The sequence below is a fragment of the Apus apus genome, chromosome 13, assembly GCF_020740795.1.
Source record: "Apus apus isolate bApuApu2 chromosome 13, bApuApu2.pri.cur, whole genome shotgun sequence".
Lineage (NCBI taxonomy): Eukaryota > Metazoa > Chordata > Aves > Apodiformes > Apodidae > Apus > Apus apus.
This window is the reverse complement of record NC_067294.1, coordinates 11,138,879-11,161,301: the sequence shown is the minus strand read 5'-3', so window position 1 is coordinate 11,161,301 and position 22,423 is coordinate 11,138,879. Positions and strand designations below refer to the sequence as shown.

Sequence of the window (22,423 nt, the reverse complement as noted above, 5' to 3'; positions counted from 1 at the left end):
CTTTCTGGGAGAGTATTATTGATGAAAACTTGTTCTGGCCATTAAGAATGATTGAAGGGGTTTAAAGAATTGCTTCTGCCAGGCAATAGTATTGTTGGTATCTGGAGATGTGTTTGCTAAGCAAGAAGGATGCAAAGAAATCTTCCTGAGTGTGCCTCCCTGGAGGAGAGAGCATCATCACCTGAGTCCTGCTGGGCTTCTCTGCTCAGGTTTCCATCTGCACAGACAGCAAAGGTGTGATGACACAGGTTATTTCCAGGCAGACACAAGAACTCAATACGTGTCAAATCTGCCCAATCCACATTTTGCACATACCATTTAGAGACCACAGCACAAATAACTTCTGCTTTGCTGAAGCAAGCACAAGTCGATAAAGTGCAGCACTGCATTTCTTTTGTAGGTAAAGGTGAACAATTGCATTAGTAGCCAGGAAAAAAGGTAATGCCTCATCATCCTGAATTGAAGTAGCAGCCTCATAGACACCAGCTGTAACAGCTCTGCCCTTGTGATCCATGCCAACAACCTATATCAGACCTCTCAGCACACACTCCAGCTCACATCATTCTCCATCCACTCTTTCTTTTCCAGCTCTTTTCCACTGACCTCATCTCCAAGATTTTGCTGGATGTGTCACTGCCCCATAGAGCAGGGCCAATGCCTGCCAGTCAGGCAGCTTTGTCCCTGCTTCTGCTCCTGACACTGCCTGTGTTACAGGCTTGGGGAGGGTGCTGAGAGTCCACAACAGTAGCAGAGATGATGTGGGGTATGGAGGGATGACATTTTCATGAAGCTTTGATTTAGATGTTGGGGAGACAGCCTGAGGTAAGCGGAGGGGAAGATCAGCATCCTAAGTTACATTTATCTCATCAGTGAAAGTCGGCATCTTGGTAATTAGAAGTAAATAAATAAGAAACATCAGTGCTCTGGGGCAGCAGGAAAAAATGAGAGCACATGGTAGAAGAGACAGCTGCTTAATATATTTATCTATTTATATGAACTCTTTTTTCTCTGTCATTCCTCCACAGCTCATGTATTTTCATCTGGTCCTAGCTCCCCCTTCCCTCTTCCTTCTTTCAGTGAGACTGTATCTTTCCTTAGCCTTGTCATTGCTCTTGTCCTTAAAAGATGATCCCTTCATACATTTTATAATCCTTCCTAGCTATAGCTCATTTTGTGTCTTGGTCTGTCTGATATTGTCTCCACTTACTCATTTTCCTTTTCCATCTTCTTTCTTAGCAAATTACCCGAATTTCCATTTTCTGTATGACTTTTTTCATCTTGAAATTCAGTCACTGAAGAGCTGGCCAAGCTGGTCTTTTCAGTCAGCTTGTTGACTGGGATAAAACACATCTGAGCACAGCTCATCTTTGGGTTTTTATCTTATTTAGAAAGCATTCATTTCCAGGTCTGGATCTCTGATTTGTCCACTATGAAAATGGGACAAGGCTCTTTTTCTGTTTGTGACAGTATCTATGTACCTTTAACCTCCACCCTGCCTTCCCTGTCTCCTGCTGCTTTCCTTCCAACTTCCATCTTCACTTACATATACTGGAACTCTTTTGTTTGTTATGATTTCCTTTACCACCTGACATAGCTTGGTAAGTCTTGATAAAGCCACGCTCTTTCATCTCTCACGGGCATCTGTGAGCAATTCAGTTTTCCATTCCTCCTTTCTCCATGCCTCCCCTGCCACCCTTTGCAAATGTGATTATCCTTTCAATTAAGTCTGAGGCCTCACCTACAATATTTTTCCCCTGTGTACAAATTCCCAGCTGCTTTGGTATACTTTACAATATTCCATATTTTCCCTGCAACTACATTCTTGAGCTCCTGGTCCCAGCTGGCTTCCCACGTGTTTGGTTCTCTGTGCTACCCTCCTTTAAAGGGCAGCTTCTGCCTGGTCCTCTCTGTGCTGGAAATTCAGGCTATGGGCACTGAGGAGAGGCCATTTTACATTCTCCATCCTGGCAGTCCTGGTAGAGAGGATACAAGAACATACTTGCTGAAACTGAACACTGTACATCTCTGAAATCACTTTTCCTGTTTGAGGTGAGGCCAGGGTGGACACTACAAACATTTCCCATTTGATCTAGAAAATTCACAGCAGTGAGTTTAAAAAAAGAAACCCACAACAGAACTTGATGTGACCTTGAGTTGGATAAGGCTGTGCTGCCTTCCAAATGCAAGGTCACTACAAGTTAACTGCTGAAACTGTTTGTTTCTAAATGCATCTTCAAGGGTTTTTCTTTATTGCCACTAACAACTCACTTCACTGTTTAGCTCCATTCTGGGCAGGGCTGAGTTGGACAGACAGTATCAGCTTTAACAATGCCAGCACAGACAGGTCCTTGCCTGCCAGTTACATGGCACCCTCTGTTTTTAATAGAAGCAGAAAGCATGAAATCAAAATTTTTCATTTATGACATGGTATGTGAGCAAGGTAACAACCATCCATGCAACAGCCATTGCAGGCAGCTAGAAACAGAGCAGTGGAAACCCAAGCTCCAGGTACAAGGGACACCCAGTGGTGGGGCTAGTTCAGTTTCCTGTCATAAAGCAGAAAGTGCCTAGATCTGTGATTGTTACCCAGACATTTTGCAAGGGGTAAGTGCAGTTAATTCCAGTCTCTGCTGCTGTGTCAATACATCACTTGTGTTCAACAGAACAATCTGGCATCTCCGGTTTTCTTTGGAACAGAGCTAACTGCACAGCACAAGAATTTCTGATGTGCTTTACGGCTTGTAAATACACTCATAACTATTTGGCTTCTGGAAGCCTCTTGGGTAACATCCCATACATCTTGGTTCCATAGATGGGCCAGCCTGGCTTACCACACAGCTGCACCCCACTGCTCCACAGTTACACCCCACTGCTCCACAGTTACCTGCATCACATGCCACTTGAAGAAAAAATTAAAAGGCAAATGAGCCAGGTAATGATGCTAGGTATGTAAGAGAGATGCTTTTCCTTCCCTTCAGATCTGGGACTTGACTGTTTTTGGGTGGCTGCTGGTTCAGTTCCACTTGGAAATTTTCAATATGTAGACATCTGAAAAACTTTTCTTTTTTCTAAGAGAAAAACAAGGAAAAGGAGACAAGCCCAGAACCAGTCCCACTGCTGAGTTATGGCAAAATGCAACAAAAACATCTGAGGACAAAAAAGCTGAACAGAACCTCTCCTGTGGTTTCTTGGAAAAGCAATTATTCACGTTTCTGAAAGAGGTAACACCAGGAAACATGGAAGCAGTACACTAGGTCATCCCAGAAAACAGAAGAGTTTTTGCAGCCTCCTGTTAGTTTTGCAGGGCAGTTTGTGCTAACATGCAGGAGTCACAGCAGAGCACCCGAGGCAAAGATTAAGGTCTCTCCAGACATAAACACTGTGAGGCCACAAATGTCACTCACTCCATGACTGCACATGGCAATGTGGTCACACCACTCTGAAGTTTGAGAGGGACCAAGGGACCTACAAGTAAATAATGAAAAAGAGCAAGTATTTAAGCTACTGCACACTCCCAGCAATTATCCATGCCGGCAGACATGCCAGGAATGTTTCCCAGTGTATTTTGAAAGACATTAAGATGGAGCAGTTGGAAAGAGACTCAGTGGAGGGGCAGCAGATCTAAAAGGATGTGGAAGAGCATCTTTGGCTGCAGAGGCCATACACAGCATAGCTATAGAGGACAGGACTGATGCCCTGCTACAAGTCCTTCCCCCAGCACTCCTGGGAAACAGGAAAAATAAAGCATCTCCAAGTACATCAGTTAGAGGATTTGTGCAACATGCCCAATTTATATAAGGATGGTAAAAATATTTCCTTGCCAAATTTTGCAGCACTTTGTTGCTGTTTTTCATGGTTTTCCCTCAATGAGAAATGCCCACTGCTTGTGACCCTTTTTCCAAGTTATCAAGCTAATAACTAAAAATGCCATAATGGCTCTGTCAACAGATTATATTGATTACAGATTAATACAGTGGAATCAATACAGGGAGACACATTTCTATTTCATACTGAACTAGCATTCAGCCCAGGCTGACCTGCATGTGTTGCCTACAAGCCCTTCAGGGCACTGAGGCCACACTGGTGGGATGCTGGTTCCCCCATAGCTGTTGGCTGGCTCCTGGGGTCACACTATTTGCAGTTAACACAACCTGTCCCCCACCACTGCACAGCAGGCACAGTTTAGGGTAGAGTTCTCTGACTGATTCCCAAGCTCTCCCAGAAACCATCCCACACCAGCTCATTGTGCAGTGGAGAAGGGATTCTACAGAGGTCACATCTCAACATTACAGAACAGAAAAGATGCTCCAGCAGATGAGTAAGAAGCCCAGAAACCACAGCTCATCACCAGCTACCTGGCCCATACGACAAGGCTGGATCTGCTATTAGATTTTAAACAGAAGGAAAAAGCTTTTTCACACAACCTAAATGTTGGGAACAGACTGTCATGGGGTGTGGTGGAAGCCAAAGGGTTCTGGCAAAGGGAGGAGGAAGCTTCATGGTGAAGTGATGCAAAAGTTGCAACAAAGCTTAAGTGCTCAGGAAGCTTCTAGCTTGCTGCTTACCAGGTGCTGGGAGGGCTCTGAGTGGGCTGGAGCCTTGGTATCAACCTTCCCAAGCAGCCTCCACCAAGCTCTGACCCGGGAGATGGGGCTGGGGGGGCCTCATCTAGTGCACGGGCACATATGGTGGGAATTACAGCTGCCCACAGGTAAAGCAGAACCTGGAGTAGCAGCAGTACAGGGTGCTGCTGATTGAAGCCATTATCTCAGCAAGAATCAGAGTTACTCAGCTGAAGGCAATGGCTGTCCTATGCTTTTCAAGGGAGCAGAAAGCTCCTGCTGGCATTCTCCATAATTAAGTACAATCTGTTGGCAGCAATACAAAAATTACAGCATGTGCCTGAGGTCTCCTAAGGTAAAAGGCCTCCTCAGGTAAAAGCTGAGCCGTGCTGGATCAAGAAACCTTTTGCATAATTCAAGGACACGCATGCAGAGTTAATGCTCACCGTAACTGCCTGGAACTGTACCAAGCTGCTCCAATTTTTGCTCTGGCTCTTACTGGCCATAACCTGACCAAGTCATACAACCTGGTCTGCCAAGTAACACTGAACACGGCAGCAGTTTCGTAAGGCTGAGCAGGTAATACCATGTGCTACAACTACACATCCTGTAAAGTGCAAGGAGCACCAAATCTGACCAAATCTGTCATGTCTTGCATGTTGAGCATTCGGAGCTGGCCCACAGGAGGGTGCTGCTCACCAGCAGCCCGCGTGTCACCTCCCGGCATCGCTGATGACTTGGCACTAATCACCAGCCAAGCCACAGCCTGCTGCTGGAGAGCACCGCAACCGGCAGGAGGCGAGAGCCCAGGTCAATGCCCTGGGTGACAGCAGCAGGATCTTTCCTGGGAGCCTCCGTGAGTGCCACACGGTGCCAGAGAGGAGTGCTCGGGGTTCAGGGCACACTGCAGGGCCTGGGGACTCACTGCTCAAAGGTGGGTGGCTTTTCTTCTTGGCATGTATACCTAAGATATCAAGCATGTGTCTGACAACAGAAAAAACCCACATAAATATCATTTAATTGTAATAAAGAAATCACAGAGATGTTACCATATTTGATAAGAAAATTCTTGTGCTAACAAATCATCTACAGTGACAATAAGGCACTTTAGCATTTAAAAACGACAAACAGAGACAGTGTAAAGGAGAGACAACACACAGAGGCTACATCCCATGGCTGATCACAGGACATCAGATGACTGACAAAACACAACCCCCATCACAAAGGTTTGGTTGGGGAGCTCAGCACTCAGGGAGCTGATGGCAACACATCCTCCCCAGGCTGGGCACAAGGCAAGATCCATGTCAGCAAACACCCACCCAGCATGGACTGACACCATGGATCTAGTCATCCCACAGCACCTTTGGGTTCCACCATTGAACTGGAGGAAATGTTACACCTAATTTTTACTGCACAGGTAAGTCCCAGTAAGAAGTAAGGCAATTTTTACACACACTATGCAACTTTTCCACATTTTATTCAAACTGTTTTGTAAACTGTTTAGGTCAGCTGACTGATGGGATCTATCCCATTCCTGAGGTCCTGTTTGGTTAAACTGATTCTCCAACTTAAAAAAAGACACTCCAGGCAAAATTTGCCATTTTGTTTATTCTGCAAAATATTATTTCACAAATATCTAAAATTATTCTGAATTTAAAATAATTAAAAAATTATACCCCACAACATACCAAGGTACCAGAGATGACTGCCAGGGACTCAAGAGTCTGATGAACTCAAAGCATCATGTGCTTACCAGAAAAAAGTGAGGCTTTCCCTCTCTTCAACCATGTTTCAAGTACATTTCAAATATGTAACAAATTTATTCCTTAAGTAAAAAATCAGACATAAAGAACTTGGACCCAAGTTGAGCAAAATGTTTCACTTCCTGACTCCAGTGGATTCCTGAGATCATCAGGGAAATGGACTGAGAGCTCTGTGACTTCAGTGCTGGGGAGAGCTAGAACTGAGATATTTTGGCCAGCAAAGTCACTCAGTGGAGATTTGAATCTCCACCCAATGCTATAACATTTTGTGTATTTGCACATTACAGAACAGCAATATGCTTCAGCTTATAAAATCTCTGGAAAATAAAACTAAGATACTAATTATACTATGAAATGTATTGAAGATTTGTCATTTTACCTAAACCAGAGGCCTCACTTTTAGCATTGTAATGATTGCAAAAGAAAAAGCAAGACTTGGAATTATTTCCAGTTTGGACGGAATTTGACTGAAACAGTTTTTCACATGAGCTGCTGATCTGACAAAGGCTTATAAACATGATAGCCAAGCACAAGTAACTCTTGGGACTTAACAAGGTCATTCACAGTGCAAAGTCTGCACTAAGAGGTTGCTCCTTTTACCTATGCCAGCATAGAAGAGGTGCAAAGACCTTCTAGTGTGGACAGTCACGTCAATATTGGAGTCCCATAATAGCATCCTACATTGAGACCCAGCAAAGCAAAATAAGCTAAAGATACAAAGCACCCTTTATGGTAGAAGCAAGTGATGACTGCCACCTGCCCCCACAGCTTCATTAGCGTAGCCATGTTTATAAAACAAAACTAAAATGTCAATCACCTCTATCATTTAATCACATTTCCAAAGCATTAAAAAAAAAAAAAAAAAAAAAAAAAAGCACAACAGAAGATAATGCCCTGGGACAAACAATTTGCCTGAAGAGTTTCACCCTCAACTCAAAGGATTTCCCCTTCTTCCAGTTTCTTTGACCTTCTAGACCAGAAGCCCAGCCCTACTCATCACTATTATGGGAGCACAAGGAGGTTAAGGTCAATGGCAAGCCCAGGTGAGCTCTGTGCCAGCCCGTGAGCCCACTGGAGGACCAGCATGGGTGTTCCTGCACCATTTCTGGAACAGAGACACATGGGTGGCCTGACTTCAACCTGCTCAAGAGCTCCTAGCACCAGCAGCAGTGGAGATGATAGCAGGTAGCTAACCGTGGTGGGGAAGAGCAAGTCAGCACAGCCTGTGGGTGAAAAATTCAAGGAACTGGACCCAAGATAATGTGCATTTTGCTGCTCTTCTCAAGGAAAGACTGACCAAAGAAAGACTGGACCACACCAGGTGAGACCTAGATATAGCACTTGACTCAGGGAGAGTTCACAGCTGACCTGAGCACAAGGTAGTTGGATGTCAACCACCTAAAACCCTGGTGCAGCAGCCAGGATGGTTTCCTGCCTGCTGTACCTCACCTCTGCACATCAGACTCACCAGCAGAGGATTTAATGTCTCCTGGCACACGCCAGCAGAAGCAAGTAGAGATGAAGGAACAGCTGTTTTTTTTTCCCCAAGGAGAGAGAATCATTCCATTCATCACTGCAGCCTGACAGGGAAGGAGCCCAGCAGCCATGGAAGCTCTGCTGCCCTGGCTGGGACAGCCATGTGCAGGCTTAGATTAAAGTTAGATAAAAATAAATAAGCATGAAAATGGAAATCCCTGATACATACACAGCTTGGGACAGCAGTTCCTGCAGCAGCACCAGGCAGGAGTTAGGCCCTGTGTTATTATTACACTCATTATAGAGAAAGGCACATGGCTGTGCAACAGTGTCACAGCAGCCTTGTAATAAAGACACTTCCAGGTTAATCCATCGTTCCTGGGAGGCACCATCACTCCTGCAGCTACACAGACCCTCACTCAGTCCCACACCAGGCCAAGGCTCCAGCACGTTCCTGCGGGGACATGCACAGTGGTGCTCCCCCGCCAGCTGCTCACAGTCCCCTTCCAGCTCCAGGTGGGGCTTTAGGGTTGTTTGACACTTCCTGTTCAGGAGCCTTATCCAAAGATCTGGCATGAAAATAGAGTAGCAGGTCACACATAACAGCAACATACACAAAAAGCATATTTACAGTCAATCATATGCAATGTCATACAGCAAAACACAGAAAAAAGTACAGAGGGTGGAGAGGTGAATCTCACAGGGAATTAGAGAGGAGCAACTGGAGCTGCAATGGTTTACAAGGAAATCAGGATCACTAAAACACACAAGAGTAAGGTTGGCAATGTCATAAATCAAAAAATTAGTACCGTGTACCCTAGTGCAGAACCTTGTTCTGTTTTATGGAGTGGAATGAAAATTGTTTCCATGCCAAATCACACACAGAAGTGAAACTATTACTTGTGCAACTGCCACTTTATGAGAACTGTAACTACGATCTGCAGCAGCAATGATTATAAGAAGAGCCTGACATTTAGCAGGGGACTACTGAAGACATTTCCAGGAGTCTTTACTATAGCTGAGACAGTGTTAATTTCCATAATGCCATGTTGTTGTCATTAATACATGTGCTAATGATCTCTTAATTCTTCATTTAGACTGATAATTGCTGATTAGTACATTTGGAAACAGAGATCAACTGACTGATACCACCTTCCAGTCTGGCGTGAGGTACTGAAGGTTGCACCTGGGATGAACATCCCTGTTTTGCAGAGAGGCATAAACCCAAATCCAACCATTCTGATATTCCTTCTTCCTACAGATTACAAATTAATCTGTGAGACAAGGATAAGAGAGAGCTAGAAGGCAGTGGGTGCAGCAGACGTCCCCTTACCAAATCTTGTACATGTATATTCCACTGTTCATCTAAAATAGTAGAAGGCAGAAGAGCCCTGTCCAGGACAGAAACAGGAGTATCACAAGAGTGTAACTGGGTATATATAAAAATAGCTGCTGCATCCATCATACAGCAGGAAAAGGTATATAAATATGTACATACACATATATACATACATATATGTATATTCATGAAATTTCTTTATAAAACAAATTTAGGGAAATAATTTTCAATCGGCATTCTCTGGTTCCTAAAGGTGAAATCAGACTACTTCAAAAGGGTCTGTAAGCATTCCAGCAAAGCATGCTTCTTGCTAGTAGGCTTAAATCATATTCATGTCTCTGTGAAGAAAACTATTCTAGGCCTAAAAAGAAAACAGCTGTGAAAACCTACTGTCCTAAGAAATTCCAGCTACAATAAGCTCTAATCTTTGGTTAATTTCAAAGGACTTTCTATTATATTGGACTCTCTGGCAAATGGCAATTGTTTCTATTCCCTTTTAACCAGGGCTGCATGCATTAAAACAGTTATTAACACTATGACCCCCAAACTGCCTCTTAAATAAGAATATAAAAAGTTGTTCTGTTGGTTGGCTGGCTGCTTTAGCTGTTGCATTTTAATACAGTTCCTTGTGTTTTGCTTGAAATGGAATTTGCAGGTTATATTGCCAGTCATAGCTGCACAAACAGCACTGAGGCCAAATACAATGTGCTTTAGCTGAACATAAATCACTATCCCTTTTAGCTGTAATCTAAATTCATTACTTGAAAATCAATTTATGGCTGTTTTATCATGCTTTTATGTAAACAAATGCCCAGGAGCTACAAATATGCATCATGCTACCTGTGGGAAGTATGATCTCCTTGGAAGTAACATTGCTATTATTCTCTTCCTGGCAGAGGTACAATGGATGTGAAAAAAAAAAATAAATACATTATTGCTGTTCTCCCCTCCTAGTTACACTCTGGCTACACAAACCTGTGTATGGTCACAGGTCAAAAAAATCTCCACCTGAGCAGCAATGGAAAGACTACAGGAGAGAGGAGCTGCGAGTGTAAAGAAGAAAAACTCACCCAGCATAATTCTTTCTTTACTTCTATCCCACCCATGGCTGATGTGACTCAGAGGAAATCCCCTGCCTGGCTGCTCATTCCTCCTCTCCCTTTCAGCTGAGGGGCAAAGGGGTCAGAACAAGTCAGCTGTGGGTAGGCAGGAACATTTGCAATGACAACATTCAATGCTAATTGTTTGCTGTGGTGTGATTTTTCATAAGGGCTTTGAGAAGAAGCCACTGCTTCTAGCACTGTCCTGCTCTCTTGAAAAATATTCGTTAAAATCAGCACTTTATAGCAGTATTGAGGCTTTTGTTCAGAGTTCTAGAGATGCTTTCTGTTAACATTAACAAATGGTGCTGAAAAGGGACTCACCCAAGCCCTGGCACTGCCACCGAGCGCACCTGCGTAGGTCTGCTCCACTCCCTGCCAGCAGCCAGCCCCTTGCTGGCCAGGCACAAGCCTCTGCAGTGACAAATCAGGCACAATCCAAGGTGACAAGCCTTCCCAAGCTGGCACTCAGCTGTGGGAGCTGCCACAGGTGTGCCAACTGTCTCAACACCAACCCAAGGGCTCTGAATGGGTTGCAAAAACAGTGCAAAACAGGTAAGGTGAGGAATTAAAACATCATTTCCATCCTGCACTCACTCCCTGTGCAGGTGTGAATCCCACTCACTGCTTTTATACAGCTTAGGCTAATTCACCCTGGTAATACAAATTCAGTAATTATCATTATCCAAATTGCAGAAAGGATTCTTAGCCCAGAATACAAAAGTTCATGCAGGAAGTTACTGCAGAGAGGAAAAAAACAGTCAGCAGTAGCTATCTGGGATTCAAATCCTTGTATAAGCATGCCTTAAGGCTGAGAAAGAAAACTAAATATGTTTTTTGAATAATTTAGCATTTTCCCTGCTACTTGGAGTCTTGTTACAATGCCAATTCTAGAACACATAACACATGTAATAACTTATGTGCTCCTTTTCAACACAGGCTACAGCCACACTCTTCCTCTCCCTGTTTTTCTACACACTGCTATAATTACCTAAAAATGTAAGTTCAGTTAACGTATAAAGGTTGCCAGATCCTAGAACTCATCTTTCTGCTATCTAGTTCTTCTCTTGAGGTCCCAGCTCCTAGAGTGACATGATACATGATGTTTCAGCTTTCATAGTAAAAAGGGAATAGCTACTGGTCCTAGCTCAGGAAAAAGAAAAAGAGAAAACAATCCTAAACTCAAAATACATTTCTACTTAGAAAACACCTCATAATTCATATTGCATTGTATTCCTTTTTTTTTTTTGTACTCCTGATTGTTTTCTGAATTATTAAGGATGAGAATATTAACTGTACAGAACACCTCTTCCCTTTTAAAAGCTGTGAAAAGCAGACAATCCAGACTGTAAACTCCCCTGGGAGAAACTACCAACTTCCAAGGATGTACTGTGTGCTACGTAGAGCTGGTACTCAGCAAAAAATGTTCACCTCTCAATTCTACCTTCATAATTGTATTGGTGTAAGAGAAGAGAATCTCTTCCTACCTGGTGCCTGTATTTTAGCATGAAGAACAGGCACTCTCCACTGCTCTCCATAATTTAAAATCAAAGTACAAAGCTTTATCTACACTAAGCTAGAAAAAGTAACATTCAGCAAAGAATGATCTGGCTCCTTTTCTAATGGTTGTATTTCTTGGTCTGTGTCCATCCCCACTACATATAGTCCACAACAGAGCATGTGTAAAGGGTCTCTGGTCAATGAAACCTGCATTCACACATGAAGTCTGTGTGACATGGACAAATTTGGACAGATGTCAGATAATCTATTTGGCACTTTTCATCTTGGTCCGTGTGATTCCGTCTGCTTGGCATATCAAACTGGCTGTAAGGGACTGTTTTCTGTTGAAACTCAGCAATTAGAGATTTTGCATATCTAATGTCCATAATTCTAAAGAGCTCCTAAATATTCGGAAAGCAAAAGAGTGACCATAAGACTTCTAAATGGTCTGATAAAAAAATAATTCTAAAAAAATATCAAGCTAAGACACAAACTTTCATGGCACAAAGGCCTGTGCACAAATGCGAGCACCATGTCCCTGTTGTCTGGCTGTATTAGGTTCTCAGGAGACAACGAAAAAGTCTCTGGAGGTGATCTGTGGTTAGAAGCTATTCATTAAGACCTTCTCATGCATGTTTGGATTTTATTTATCTGTCTCAAATTGAGGGAGGTTACAAAGTCACCAACCAATCACTCCACAGTAAGGACCAGACTAACAGTCCCTGTCAGTCACTCCTCAGAAAATATAAGGGCATGGTGAGATGGAAAAGCAATGTCAGAACAAGAGATGAGAAGTGAGCTGCCTCGCATTATCTGGTTGGACAGGAGGCCCAGACTACTTCCAAATCCCATCCTATCCATGAAGACAGGGTTGCAAGAAGGAGTTCAGTGCTGACGACCAACTCTTCAAGGGGAACTGAGAAATGGGAAGTTCAAGAGCGAAGAGAAATGAGATGAACAACCATATTAAAACTCTTAGATTCACAGATTGGCCATAATCAAGTTAAGAAATGCCTTCATTCAGTACCACCTATTGCATCATTATACCGAGTAGGCAAATGTAAAAGCATTAAACAGACTGCACCAGTGTGTTAACAACCACTCTGCTTCTTTTTATCAGAGTACATATACATTGCATAGATGTACAAACCCACAGCCATTTTTTTCCCAGGCTTTTTTCCAACTTGCTGCCTTTCTACTGTTAGTTCCTAGAAACGCTGCTCCCACTGTGCCTCTGTGCACCCAACGCAAAGTCCACAGCCTGGTGCACGCTGTGGAAGAGAAGGTGTTCCTCCCCCTCTTTGAAGAATTCTCCTCGGATCAGGGAACTCCTCACCGAAGGATTGCACTGGGCAAGTAGCACCTGGACATCTATCTCCTTGTAGTCCTTGCAGACCTCCTTGACCGTGCGTATTCCTGCTGTGTCCAGAAACTGTACTGCACAACAGTCAATCACTATTGTGTGAAACCCCAGAGGTTCAGAGGCAAAATCCATGGAGATGCTGCTCTGGTTGCCACCAGAATCCACTTCTTTCTCTTTAAGCATTCTTTTTGCTGCCTTTTCCTTTGCTGCCTTCACCCAGACTGGGTTGACCCCAGTTTGCTTGTACAGGGTGGATTTAAAGCACTCTTTGTTGATGTAGTAGAGGGGTGCCTCAAAACGGAACACCACCACTCCTGGCTTGGTTTGCAAGTTCTTGTAAGCAGCCAGTGATTCGTACGTCTCAGACTCTGCCACCCAGCCCAGCAGTGGTGCCTCTGGTCTCTGAGTTCGGAAAATGACGCAGAGCATAGAGAAGCAAACACCAACCAACAGCCCAATCTCAGTACTGATGAGTGCTGAGGCTACCATAGTAACTACCCAGATCACAGTGTCCACCCTGCTCAAATGCCACATTTTTGGCAGGTCCTTGAACTTCCGCAGAGCTCCTCTGAGGTTCACAATGGTTATGACAGCAAGGACACACTTCTGAAGGGAATAAAATAAAGGTGCAATCACAAGGAGGACTAACAGGATTACCAAACTAGTCACCATGCCAGACATTTGTGTCCTACAGCCTGTGGACTCTTTGACAAGAGTCTTGGCAAGAGCTGCGCTTGTTGTGAAGCAATGGAAGAAAGAGGGAATGATGTTGCAGAAGCCAATGGCATACATTTCCTGGTTGGCCTTCACAGAGTAACCATGCTTCTTGGCAAACATCTCTGAGAGGGAGACGGTGATGGCAAAGCCGATAATAGCTATGGGGATAGCATCCAAAGCCACATTAGGAATCAGGTTCCAGTCTGGAGGACGAGGTGGCAGAAATCCAGTTGGGATGTGTCCAGCAATGCTGGAGCCATAAGTCTCTTTCAGCTTCCCAAAGTGAGATGCCAGAGTAGCTGCCACAACCACAATTAGTTCAACTGGTATTGGAGCCTTGAGTCTGGATTTAAAGTGGTCATTAAGCTCTTTGGTTGGGATAAGTACAAGAAAACACAAGAAGCTGGTGATAAGATCACAGACGTTAGTATTGTGTATGTTTCTGAAGATGTTTATCCATGTGGTTATGAGGGAGCCAATGCCACTGCTCCGTGGAATGTCTAAGCCCAGGAGATACTTGGCTTGTGAGGTCAGGACAGTGAAGGAGGCACCTGTGACAAATCCACTCAGCAATGAATCAGAGAGGTACACCGAGACAAAGCCCACTTGAAAGAAACCCATGGCCACCTGGAAGAAATCAAGCACACAGAACAGATTAGAATGCAAATCTTGCAGATATCATCCCTGCGGGGCTCTGAAGGGAGGCTGAATAAAAAAAATTTTAAAAATCACTGTGACAGCCCTGGTGGACAAGACATGGCCTGAGCATGGAGAAAAAGAGACTCAAGCATTCAGCTGCTCCTGCTACACTGCACTTAAACAAAATGCATTTCTAACATAGAGGAGGCTTTTTTTGGTATCTTCATACTCCAAGCCTACATTTATTGATTGCTTATTGGTTCAGCTGTAACTTCTAGTTACCCCAGCAGGCATAGAAAGCCTGGGGCAAAAAGGATTTGAAGTACTAGTTACTTTTGCCATTTCTCTCTCAAGGTTTTTAAAAGCTCTGCGAACTTTGCAGGGATCCAAAACTTTGTTGTCTTTGTCTTACACTAGAGCTCACAACCTGCAAGGAAAATACAGCTTATAACACAACAGCCACCCTTTGCCCTGCATGAAGTTTGGTTCATCTGACTCAGAAAGTACACGAGCTGCAAACTCTTGTGAGGCAGGATTATCCAGAGATTAATTTTTTAAGTGTCTTGTCATTAATTTTTATTAATGCTGGTTGAGTGGACAAATCCTTGGTGCTCTCTCATGGGAGTCACTGGTTTCATGGATACCTGCTCTACACATACTTCTTTGCACCTGGTAAATGTTCCTTTCTCCCCATCAACCTTCACACCTAATGGAGCATGGGCCTTCTCACAGCAGTTTGCTAGAAACCTTTTAATTCCCCTGCACTGGCCAACAGGGATGTGCCCACTGTTATCTGAAGACTGCAGGCCAGAACATACAGGTATCAAACTTTGAGTTTGGTATTTTGATATTACGTAGTTAAGGGAAAACAAAGAAGACCAGGATCATAGCTAGAAACCTCGTAAGAGCTGCAAAGCATTATTGAAGAGAAGGCATGTTTGGGGACCTGGACTGACTGGACATCAGCTCAGAACCAAGCCTTAAAAAAAGCCTCCCTCGGTAATTAAGTGAATGGAAGGGTGTTCTCACTGTAAAACATTAGCAATAACTGTCTTGCCTAGTTAAGCTGTAGGCAACTGATGTGAGCAGGCTCGTTTTCTGCAAAGTTTCTGATACAAAGAATTTGTCATTTTGGTTGGAGCTTCCAGTTAAAAAAATCCTTCAGTATGTCAAGGCTTATTGATTAGCAGGTAGAGACACAAGAGAATATGTCCAACATTCAGAGGGACTTAACATAAAGTAATCTGACTTCTTCACATAACAAACTTAATTGTACTTGTACTTGCAAACAACATTAAGTGCAATTCACAACCCCAATACTGCATCCATCCTAGAGTGAAGAAACACAAAACACAGTGTACCTTAGGAGTCCCAGAATGTTTCTGAAATGACTTCACATTAGCTAGCAGCTCAAGAAAAAGTCTCAGGTTGAATCTAAAAATCAGTGTTTTACCATATCAGTGGTATGTATGTTTCCTTTTCTGCTCCTCTACATTTGATTAGCTATCACCCTGGAGGCTGCTGTAAGAACAAATGAATGTGAACTCAGACTGAAATACCACAGCTCTGCAGTACCATTAAAATTAAATCCATTCTGGTTAATGCAGAACATTAAATTATTATTTTTTTAATTTTTTTTAAAAGTGCTTTAATTTCCAGAAGCAGTAAATTCTAGGAATTAAGTAGAGATGGAGTAGTAAAATCTGGCTGAGTAATGTATTTTAATATAGCAATAATCAGAAGTTTTATTTCAAATATATTTCATCATCTCAGTAATATCCTTTTCATACAATGACATTGTTTTGGCTTTGAATGGGCAAAGAGCAAAGTTTTACAAGCACAGTGACAAATAAAAAGAAGCTGGAGATACTTTTACTGTCCAGATTATTTTTTGATAAAAGAAAAGGCAGATGACTGAAGTCTGGGGCTATAAGCTGACACATCATATTGAGGCCCAATGAAATGGAGGCCTAAGCTATAAGGCAGAAGAAAAAAAAACAATTTCAGGCCATAGCAAGGAAGGTGGTAAGCAAATTGTATGGGAGCAGCAGGTGGTTACACGCTACTCCCCAGAGTAGCAATATAAGCACAAAATGCTAATTAAAGAAAAAAAATAAAAGGGAGAGGACACAGAGGAGCTTATTGCACCGCAGTAACTGGAGATCTCCAACCCTTCCTGTGTCCACTCCCTGTGCTGCAGATTGAAGACAAGAGCAAGCCCAGCAGGCTGTTCACGTGGCCAATCACTTAAAGAAGAATTAAAACTATTTTCACATAATACCTGTTTGTCCACTTCTTACCTGATAGACTCCAGCTATGAAGGTCATGGTGGCTGCCACTGTAATTGCATAGCAGCTTTTGTCACAGGCCAGGTTCTGTGATGTCTGGTTCATAGGTGGAAGGGTGGTGTTCACCTGCACTGCTGTGCCTGTCAGGACACCGAGCACAGCTGGCTCCAGGTCATACCCAGCTCGCTCTACTTCACGATCCACCACCTGTCCCACCATCAGGCAAATCACACCAAAGATGCCAACTGAGATGTGGCGGGAAGTTCCAAATATGAAATAAATAATGCAAGCAAAAAAGGATGTATAGAGGCCATAGATGGGCTCCACTCCAGCCAAGAGAGAATAGGCGATTGACTGTGGGACTAGTAAGACCCCCACAATCACTCCAGACATTATGTCTCCCAGCAGGCATTCTCTTAGTTTGTATTTAGGAAGCCACTGCAAGACGGGAAAGAAACTGAAAACACAGTCTTTAATTTTGGCTGGAGTACAGCTGCAAGTTTTCTTTGCTTGCTTAACCACCAGAGCCTTCATGCTCCTCTTCTTCTCTTGGGGTTCCAAGAACATTCTGTGATGGAAACTGTATTTATCATCATCTCCTGGAATTTCAGTCACTGAATGGATGTTGTTTAATTCCACCATTGCTGCCATCTTAAGGACTCCCTAAAAACATAAAGGACCGTTTGCATTAAAACATAAATGCATGTGCTACGCGAATACAGTATTTATGAAAAGCAGGGGCTGAAAGTCTTAGTTCAGCACAAAGCAAGCAATTTCCATGCAAACTTGAAAAGAGCCTTCCCATTACACCCCTGTTACCTAGGAGGGAAGCTGATATCCTCTAGAATAAATCTGCTGCTGACAATGTTGTGAAACAGAAAACAATGCAGCAGCACAGCCTCTCTGGGAGGCTTCCTTGATAAAATCACTATCTGCAGCCTGTTCCACCATGCAAAGATAGAAACAGGGTTTACTGAGTCCAACAGGCACGTCAATTCAGTTGCCTAAACTCAACTACAAGTGTAGTATTGCACAGCTTGGTCTAAATCTAATTACCTGTCTTTTTTAATGCACTGATTACACCTGCCAGATATTATCAAGATTTGTTACCAAAGAAGATGCAACCTTTAGACAGTGGCTTTATTTCCACCAATGACAGACTGCAAAGAATGCTCTACATGCTTTTAAAAAGCTGGTTTTCAAGTAAATGATATCTGACCAAAACAATACACACATATTAACAGGCACAACATGTGCTCTAATAAAAGCTGCCTAAAAACAGTGAAACAAGGTGATTATATCAAAGCACATTTAATACTGGAAACATATTGCCTGAATGTGAAAGAGCAAAGTCTTAACGAGACAAGCCCTAATGGAACTTGACCATTCCAACAGTGATTGCCAACGTTCATAAAGCACTCCCAGTTTCCAGAAAATATTCAGAACTCTCCAGAAAACTCTTTCAGCCACAATACCTGCTACTACTAGCATGCTGAACCTGGTAAATTTCAGTCAGAAACCCATTTGCCTGGTGCTACAGTGGATGGAGTCAAGGCCAGAGACAGCAGCAGAACACTGGGAAGTCTTAACTCCCAGGCTTCTCTTTCAAACACTACCTTGCAGTCCTGAAGGGCTAATAACAACATACCCCTTGTGTGCTAATTACATCTTCTCTGTGCAGTGCAAAAACCCACCGAACTAACATTCTATGCAACACTTACAATTGAATGAACAACCGAATCAGTACCTGAACAAGCACTGCTGAGGATGCCACTGCAGAGACCGTCTCAAAATTCATTCACTTAATCAGCGTTTCACCAAGTAGCTTTAAACATTCACTGCTACTATCACTTCAGTGTGAGTCCTCAGTATGTACCATCACACACAGTGTGACAGGGGAAAATGAGTGGAGTTGGGGTGCTTAAAGTACCTACTTCTCCTGCAGTCAGCCCAGTGCAAGGCACTGATCCTAGAGCTGCAGAGAGGAAATGCCTCTCTTAGACCTCAGTCTAGCTGGCTGGAGAGTATGATTTCCACTGCTCCGTTCCAGGTTTGATGCTGTCATACAGAGGTATCTAAAGTGCCACATACCAGCCCTGTGTAACAGCTCACACACAGCCTTGCCTCCAGCAGTCTGCTAGCTCAGAGCACTGAGACTAATAGATGCAAAGATGAGTCCACCTAGAGCTCCAACACAGACATTTTTAGTGGTAAATTTCCAAATGTATTTGTCTCCATATTCGCTCTTGCTATACAAGTTCAATAGAAGGAAAGAGAAGACAGATTCAGTTTTGCCTTCTTGACTATTCAAAATTTTTATCTTTCAGCCTTCTGGCCATACAGAACTACTGTATCACATACCTAATGACAAAATTCCCTCGGCTAATGCCTTCCAGTTCAGTATCTTGGATGTGGTTTAGAACAATTATAGCTCAGAAAAGAGCCATATGTAGAATTGGGATCTTTACAATAAGGAAACATGCACTGTGAGAAGTGACATACTCAAGATCACACAGTGATCATGCCTGGAGAACCCATCCCTACCTTCCAGGTATCTAATCTTACCCACCCATACAGTTTTGCAAAGTCCTCTCAGGGATTATTTATAGCACTCACCCCAAAAAAAGCAAATACCACACAGTCTGTAGTTGTATTTGCTCAAGCATTTTTGTTCATTTTACAAATTACAAACCAAAAAGCTTTTCACTCAAAGTTCAGCTGTAAAAGCTGAGGAAAAATTTAACTCCAGGCAACTTCAGATGTGTAGCAAACCATTCAAATTTGTTTTCTGATATTTTAATAACAACTTTTGTAAAGAAAATCCTTCTTGTTCCCCTCTCCCTCATCCATGTCTTGTAGACAGGTCACTCAAACTTGGGAGTTTCTCTTAACATGCCAGAGAACTTCAACACAAAACCCAGATAGTTCACTTCAGTTCCATGCAGTGCTGTAAAGCATCTGCACAGCAGATACCTGGGTTTTTTTGGTTGTGTCTAGACAGTAGAGGAATGTTCTATGCAAAAAAAATGCTGGCTACTAAACTCTGAGCATATACTGGATCTTTGTGTTGACCTGCTGGGCAGCTTTCTCTAGGTGGCATGAAAAGAGCCTTTCTTCACGCAGTCCATGTCAGGACACTAGGAAATGACACCATTTCCAACACCCATTTCACCCTTTTCTCCCTGAAAGGGCTGCTCTGTGTTATTTTTGTAACCGTTTAGCCCTAAGCTTACCTAGTAAAACTGGACTATGATTTAAAAAAAAAAAAAAAAGACACCACCACCCTTTGGTTCAGTATGCTGAAGGATATTCTGCATACTAACTTGGGAAAGGAGCTACTGTGGTCTTTATTTTGAAAGCTCCTATTTATGCACAACTAATTTGTATGCCTAGAATTCACTTTTATTAGCTCTTTTTCGCCTGAGTAAGATCTTCAGGGGGTGTCTGATTGCCACAAAGCTTTGCTTAAGACATAAAGACTACAACACAGAACTGAGGAAATTTCCAGTATCTGTCTGTTATCAGGTGACTGCAATAAAATAAAGATAAGGAGACTGCATTCTTGACATCTGATTACTTTTACAGACTATTTCTGGACCCATACAGGCCTTCATTACTGATCCCGTGACATGGCAGAGGTGAACGAGCATCTGCCTAGTGTCTGTCTTTGAGGAAAGACTACCTGCAGCACAGGGACTCGCTGGCTCAAACTTCATTTCTCTGGAGCAGACCAGTGTCACCTTGACAGTAAGAGAATAATGGATTGTGAAGCTCACTCGCCTGCTGAAATAATCTATTACAAGCTTAAACTTAAGACACGAGTAGAGGAAATATTTAAGAGTAGATACTGCTCTTAAACTACACTTAAGAGGAGAAACTAAACCAAAGTACTCTTTTGACCACATCTATCTCAGTTTTCTAGATTATTTTTTCTGAATTTCATGTGCATGGGTCATCACCACCCACTCCCATGTACCCACGTGCTACACATGATAAGTTGTATGCAATTGAATACTCATGCAGAAACACACAATCTGAAGATATATGAACATTTTTTTGAGAGATGTAAAGGAGAAGCACGTGAATCGGAAATCCAGCTTCCACAAGAACTGAACTGGAATTGGGGCCTACTACTTCTGGGTCCTTGGAAAAATCTCACCTTAAGAGTATAAAATGAAAGCACGTCACAATGTTTTTATAACTAAATCTTTCTCCTTACTCTTGTTGGACAACAGCCTTTTCCAAATAATCTCTTAACTATTGTGGAACAACAAGGAAATTCAGCGCTGCCACAATAATGCTGAGATAGGCACTGGAACAGCACTGCATGTACCTTGGAAGAAAACTCACTTTTTTGACAAAACCCTTAACATCCTCCAGCAAAACAAACTACAAACATTCACTCCAATGAAAGACATAGATTGTATGAATATTGAAATCTGAACCATCACACGTTTACCAACACATTTGGGAACGGAACGACCTGCCTGTCAGCACAATAACCACCAGTCATCAACTCAAGTGGGAAAACCTGTAAATCCAGCCAATAAAACCTTGCTCGCGTGAATTATTCGATCTCCTCTTCCTTCAAATGTCAGTTCTCCCGAGCTGCAGCAGCACTGAAGCTGCCCACTGACCTGCTGCAGCCCCCAGCCCCTTTGGGGAAGCTCCCATGGGATCCGGCAGCCCCGCTCCAGCCAGCCCTTCCAGGAAAGCTGTCTCACCTCGGAGAAAGCAGCTCCAGCGTGACGGTTACACTGCCCTGTCTGAAGCAGATTCCCGGGGAAGATAGCCGGTCTGAGCCTCACACGCTGCTCCAGCGGCCTCCATCCCACCCGGGGTTTGTCCCTGAGAGGTTCTTTGAGCACGGCGTTCCCACAGGAGGAGCCTCCTCCCGTCCTTACCGTTAGCTGGCGAAGGTGCAACGCTCAACAGCTGTGTTGGGGCGGAGGAAGTGCTGCCCCACAGGCATTTCCTCGGGCAGGGCTGCCAGCCCACGCCACGCTGCCAGTCCCGGGGAGGGGACCCGCGTGTGCGGGGCAGAGGGGGGTGGAAGAGACCCCCCGGCCCTGAGCAGAAAGGCACAGGCAGGGGTTTGCACTGCGGAAAGGAGTGCTTAAAAAGAAAATCGTCATTAAAAAAAAAAAAAAATAAATTTATATATATATATATATCTGGAAGCACATACAGCAAGAAGTAATCCCGCGCAGGTTTTGTATTTCAGAAGCGGCGGGGCTTTGCCGAGAGCTGTGTCTGGCTCGGGAAGCCCAGCACGGCTGGGTTTCCAGGCTGGTGTCAGGGAAGTTACAAGGCTTCGAACACAAACGCTCAAGTTCCACCCTCTCCATCTCGGCACCCCTGCATTCCCAGCCAGCCCCGCCGCGGGCAGACACCCTCCTCCCGCCCCACGGCGTTCACCTTCTATTTCCCTCCTCTTCCTGCGAGAGAACGTCGTGAGACCCACTCGTGCGGCAGCCGCCCCCCGGGGAGCCGGGCCCGAAGCCAGACCCCGCGGCCCCTCGCCCGTCCCGCTCCCCGGCCCTCCCGCTGCCCCCGCCGGCCTTCCCCGCCGCTCAGCCGCCCCCTCACCGCGGGGCCGCCGGCTCCGGGCAAACCTGGGCCGGACGGGACGCACTGACCCACCGACCGGCAGCGGCGGCTCCCGGGGCCCGGCCC

At 43.9% G+C, this 22,423-nt stretch overlaps 1 protein-coding gene across 3 annotated transcripts; it reads right to left on the bottom strand.

Moving 5' to 3' along the window:
- Positions 1 to 12,831: 12,831 nt before the first annotated feature.
- Positions 12,832 to 22,375, bottom strand: SLC26A2 (solute carrier family 26 member 2). Of its 3 annotated transcripts, none has more exons than XM_051631313.1 (3): positions 22,337 to 22,375; positions 16,760 to 17,410; positions 12,832 to 14,447 (listed from the first exon to the last, which is right to left on the bottom strand). In XM_051631313.1, the coding sequence occupies exons 2-3, from the start codon at positions 17,396 to 17,398 to the stop codon at positions 12,942 to 12,944; spliced, it is 2,145 nt and encodes a 714-aa protein (XP_051487273.1). In that variant the 5' UTR covers positions 17,399 to 17,410; positions 22,337 to 22,375; the 3' UTR covers positions 12,832 to 12,941. The 3 variants fall into 3 exon arrangements, with proteins under 3 accessions (XP_051487273.1, XP_051487274.1, XP_051487275.1); XM_051631314.1 differs by lacking the exon at positions 22,337 to 22,375 and adding an exon at positions 22,166 to 22,253; XM_051631315.1 differs by lacking the exon at positions 22,337 to 22,375 and adding an exon at positions 21,472 to 21,639.
- Positions 22,376 to 22,423: the final 48 nt, after the last annotated feature.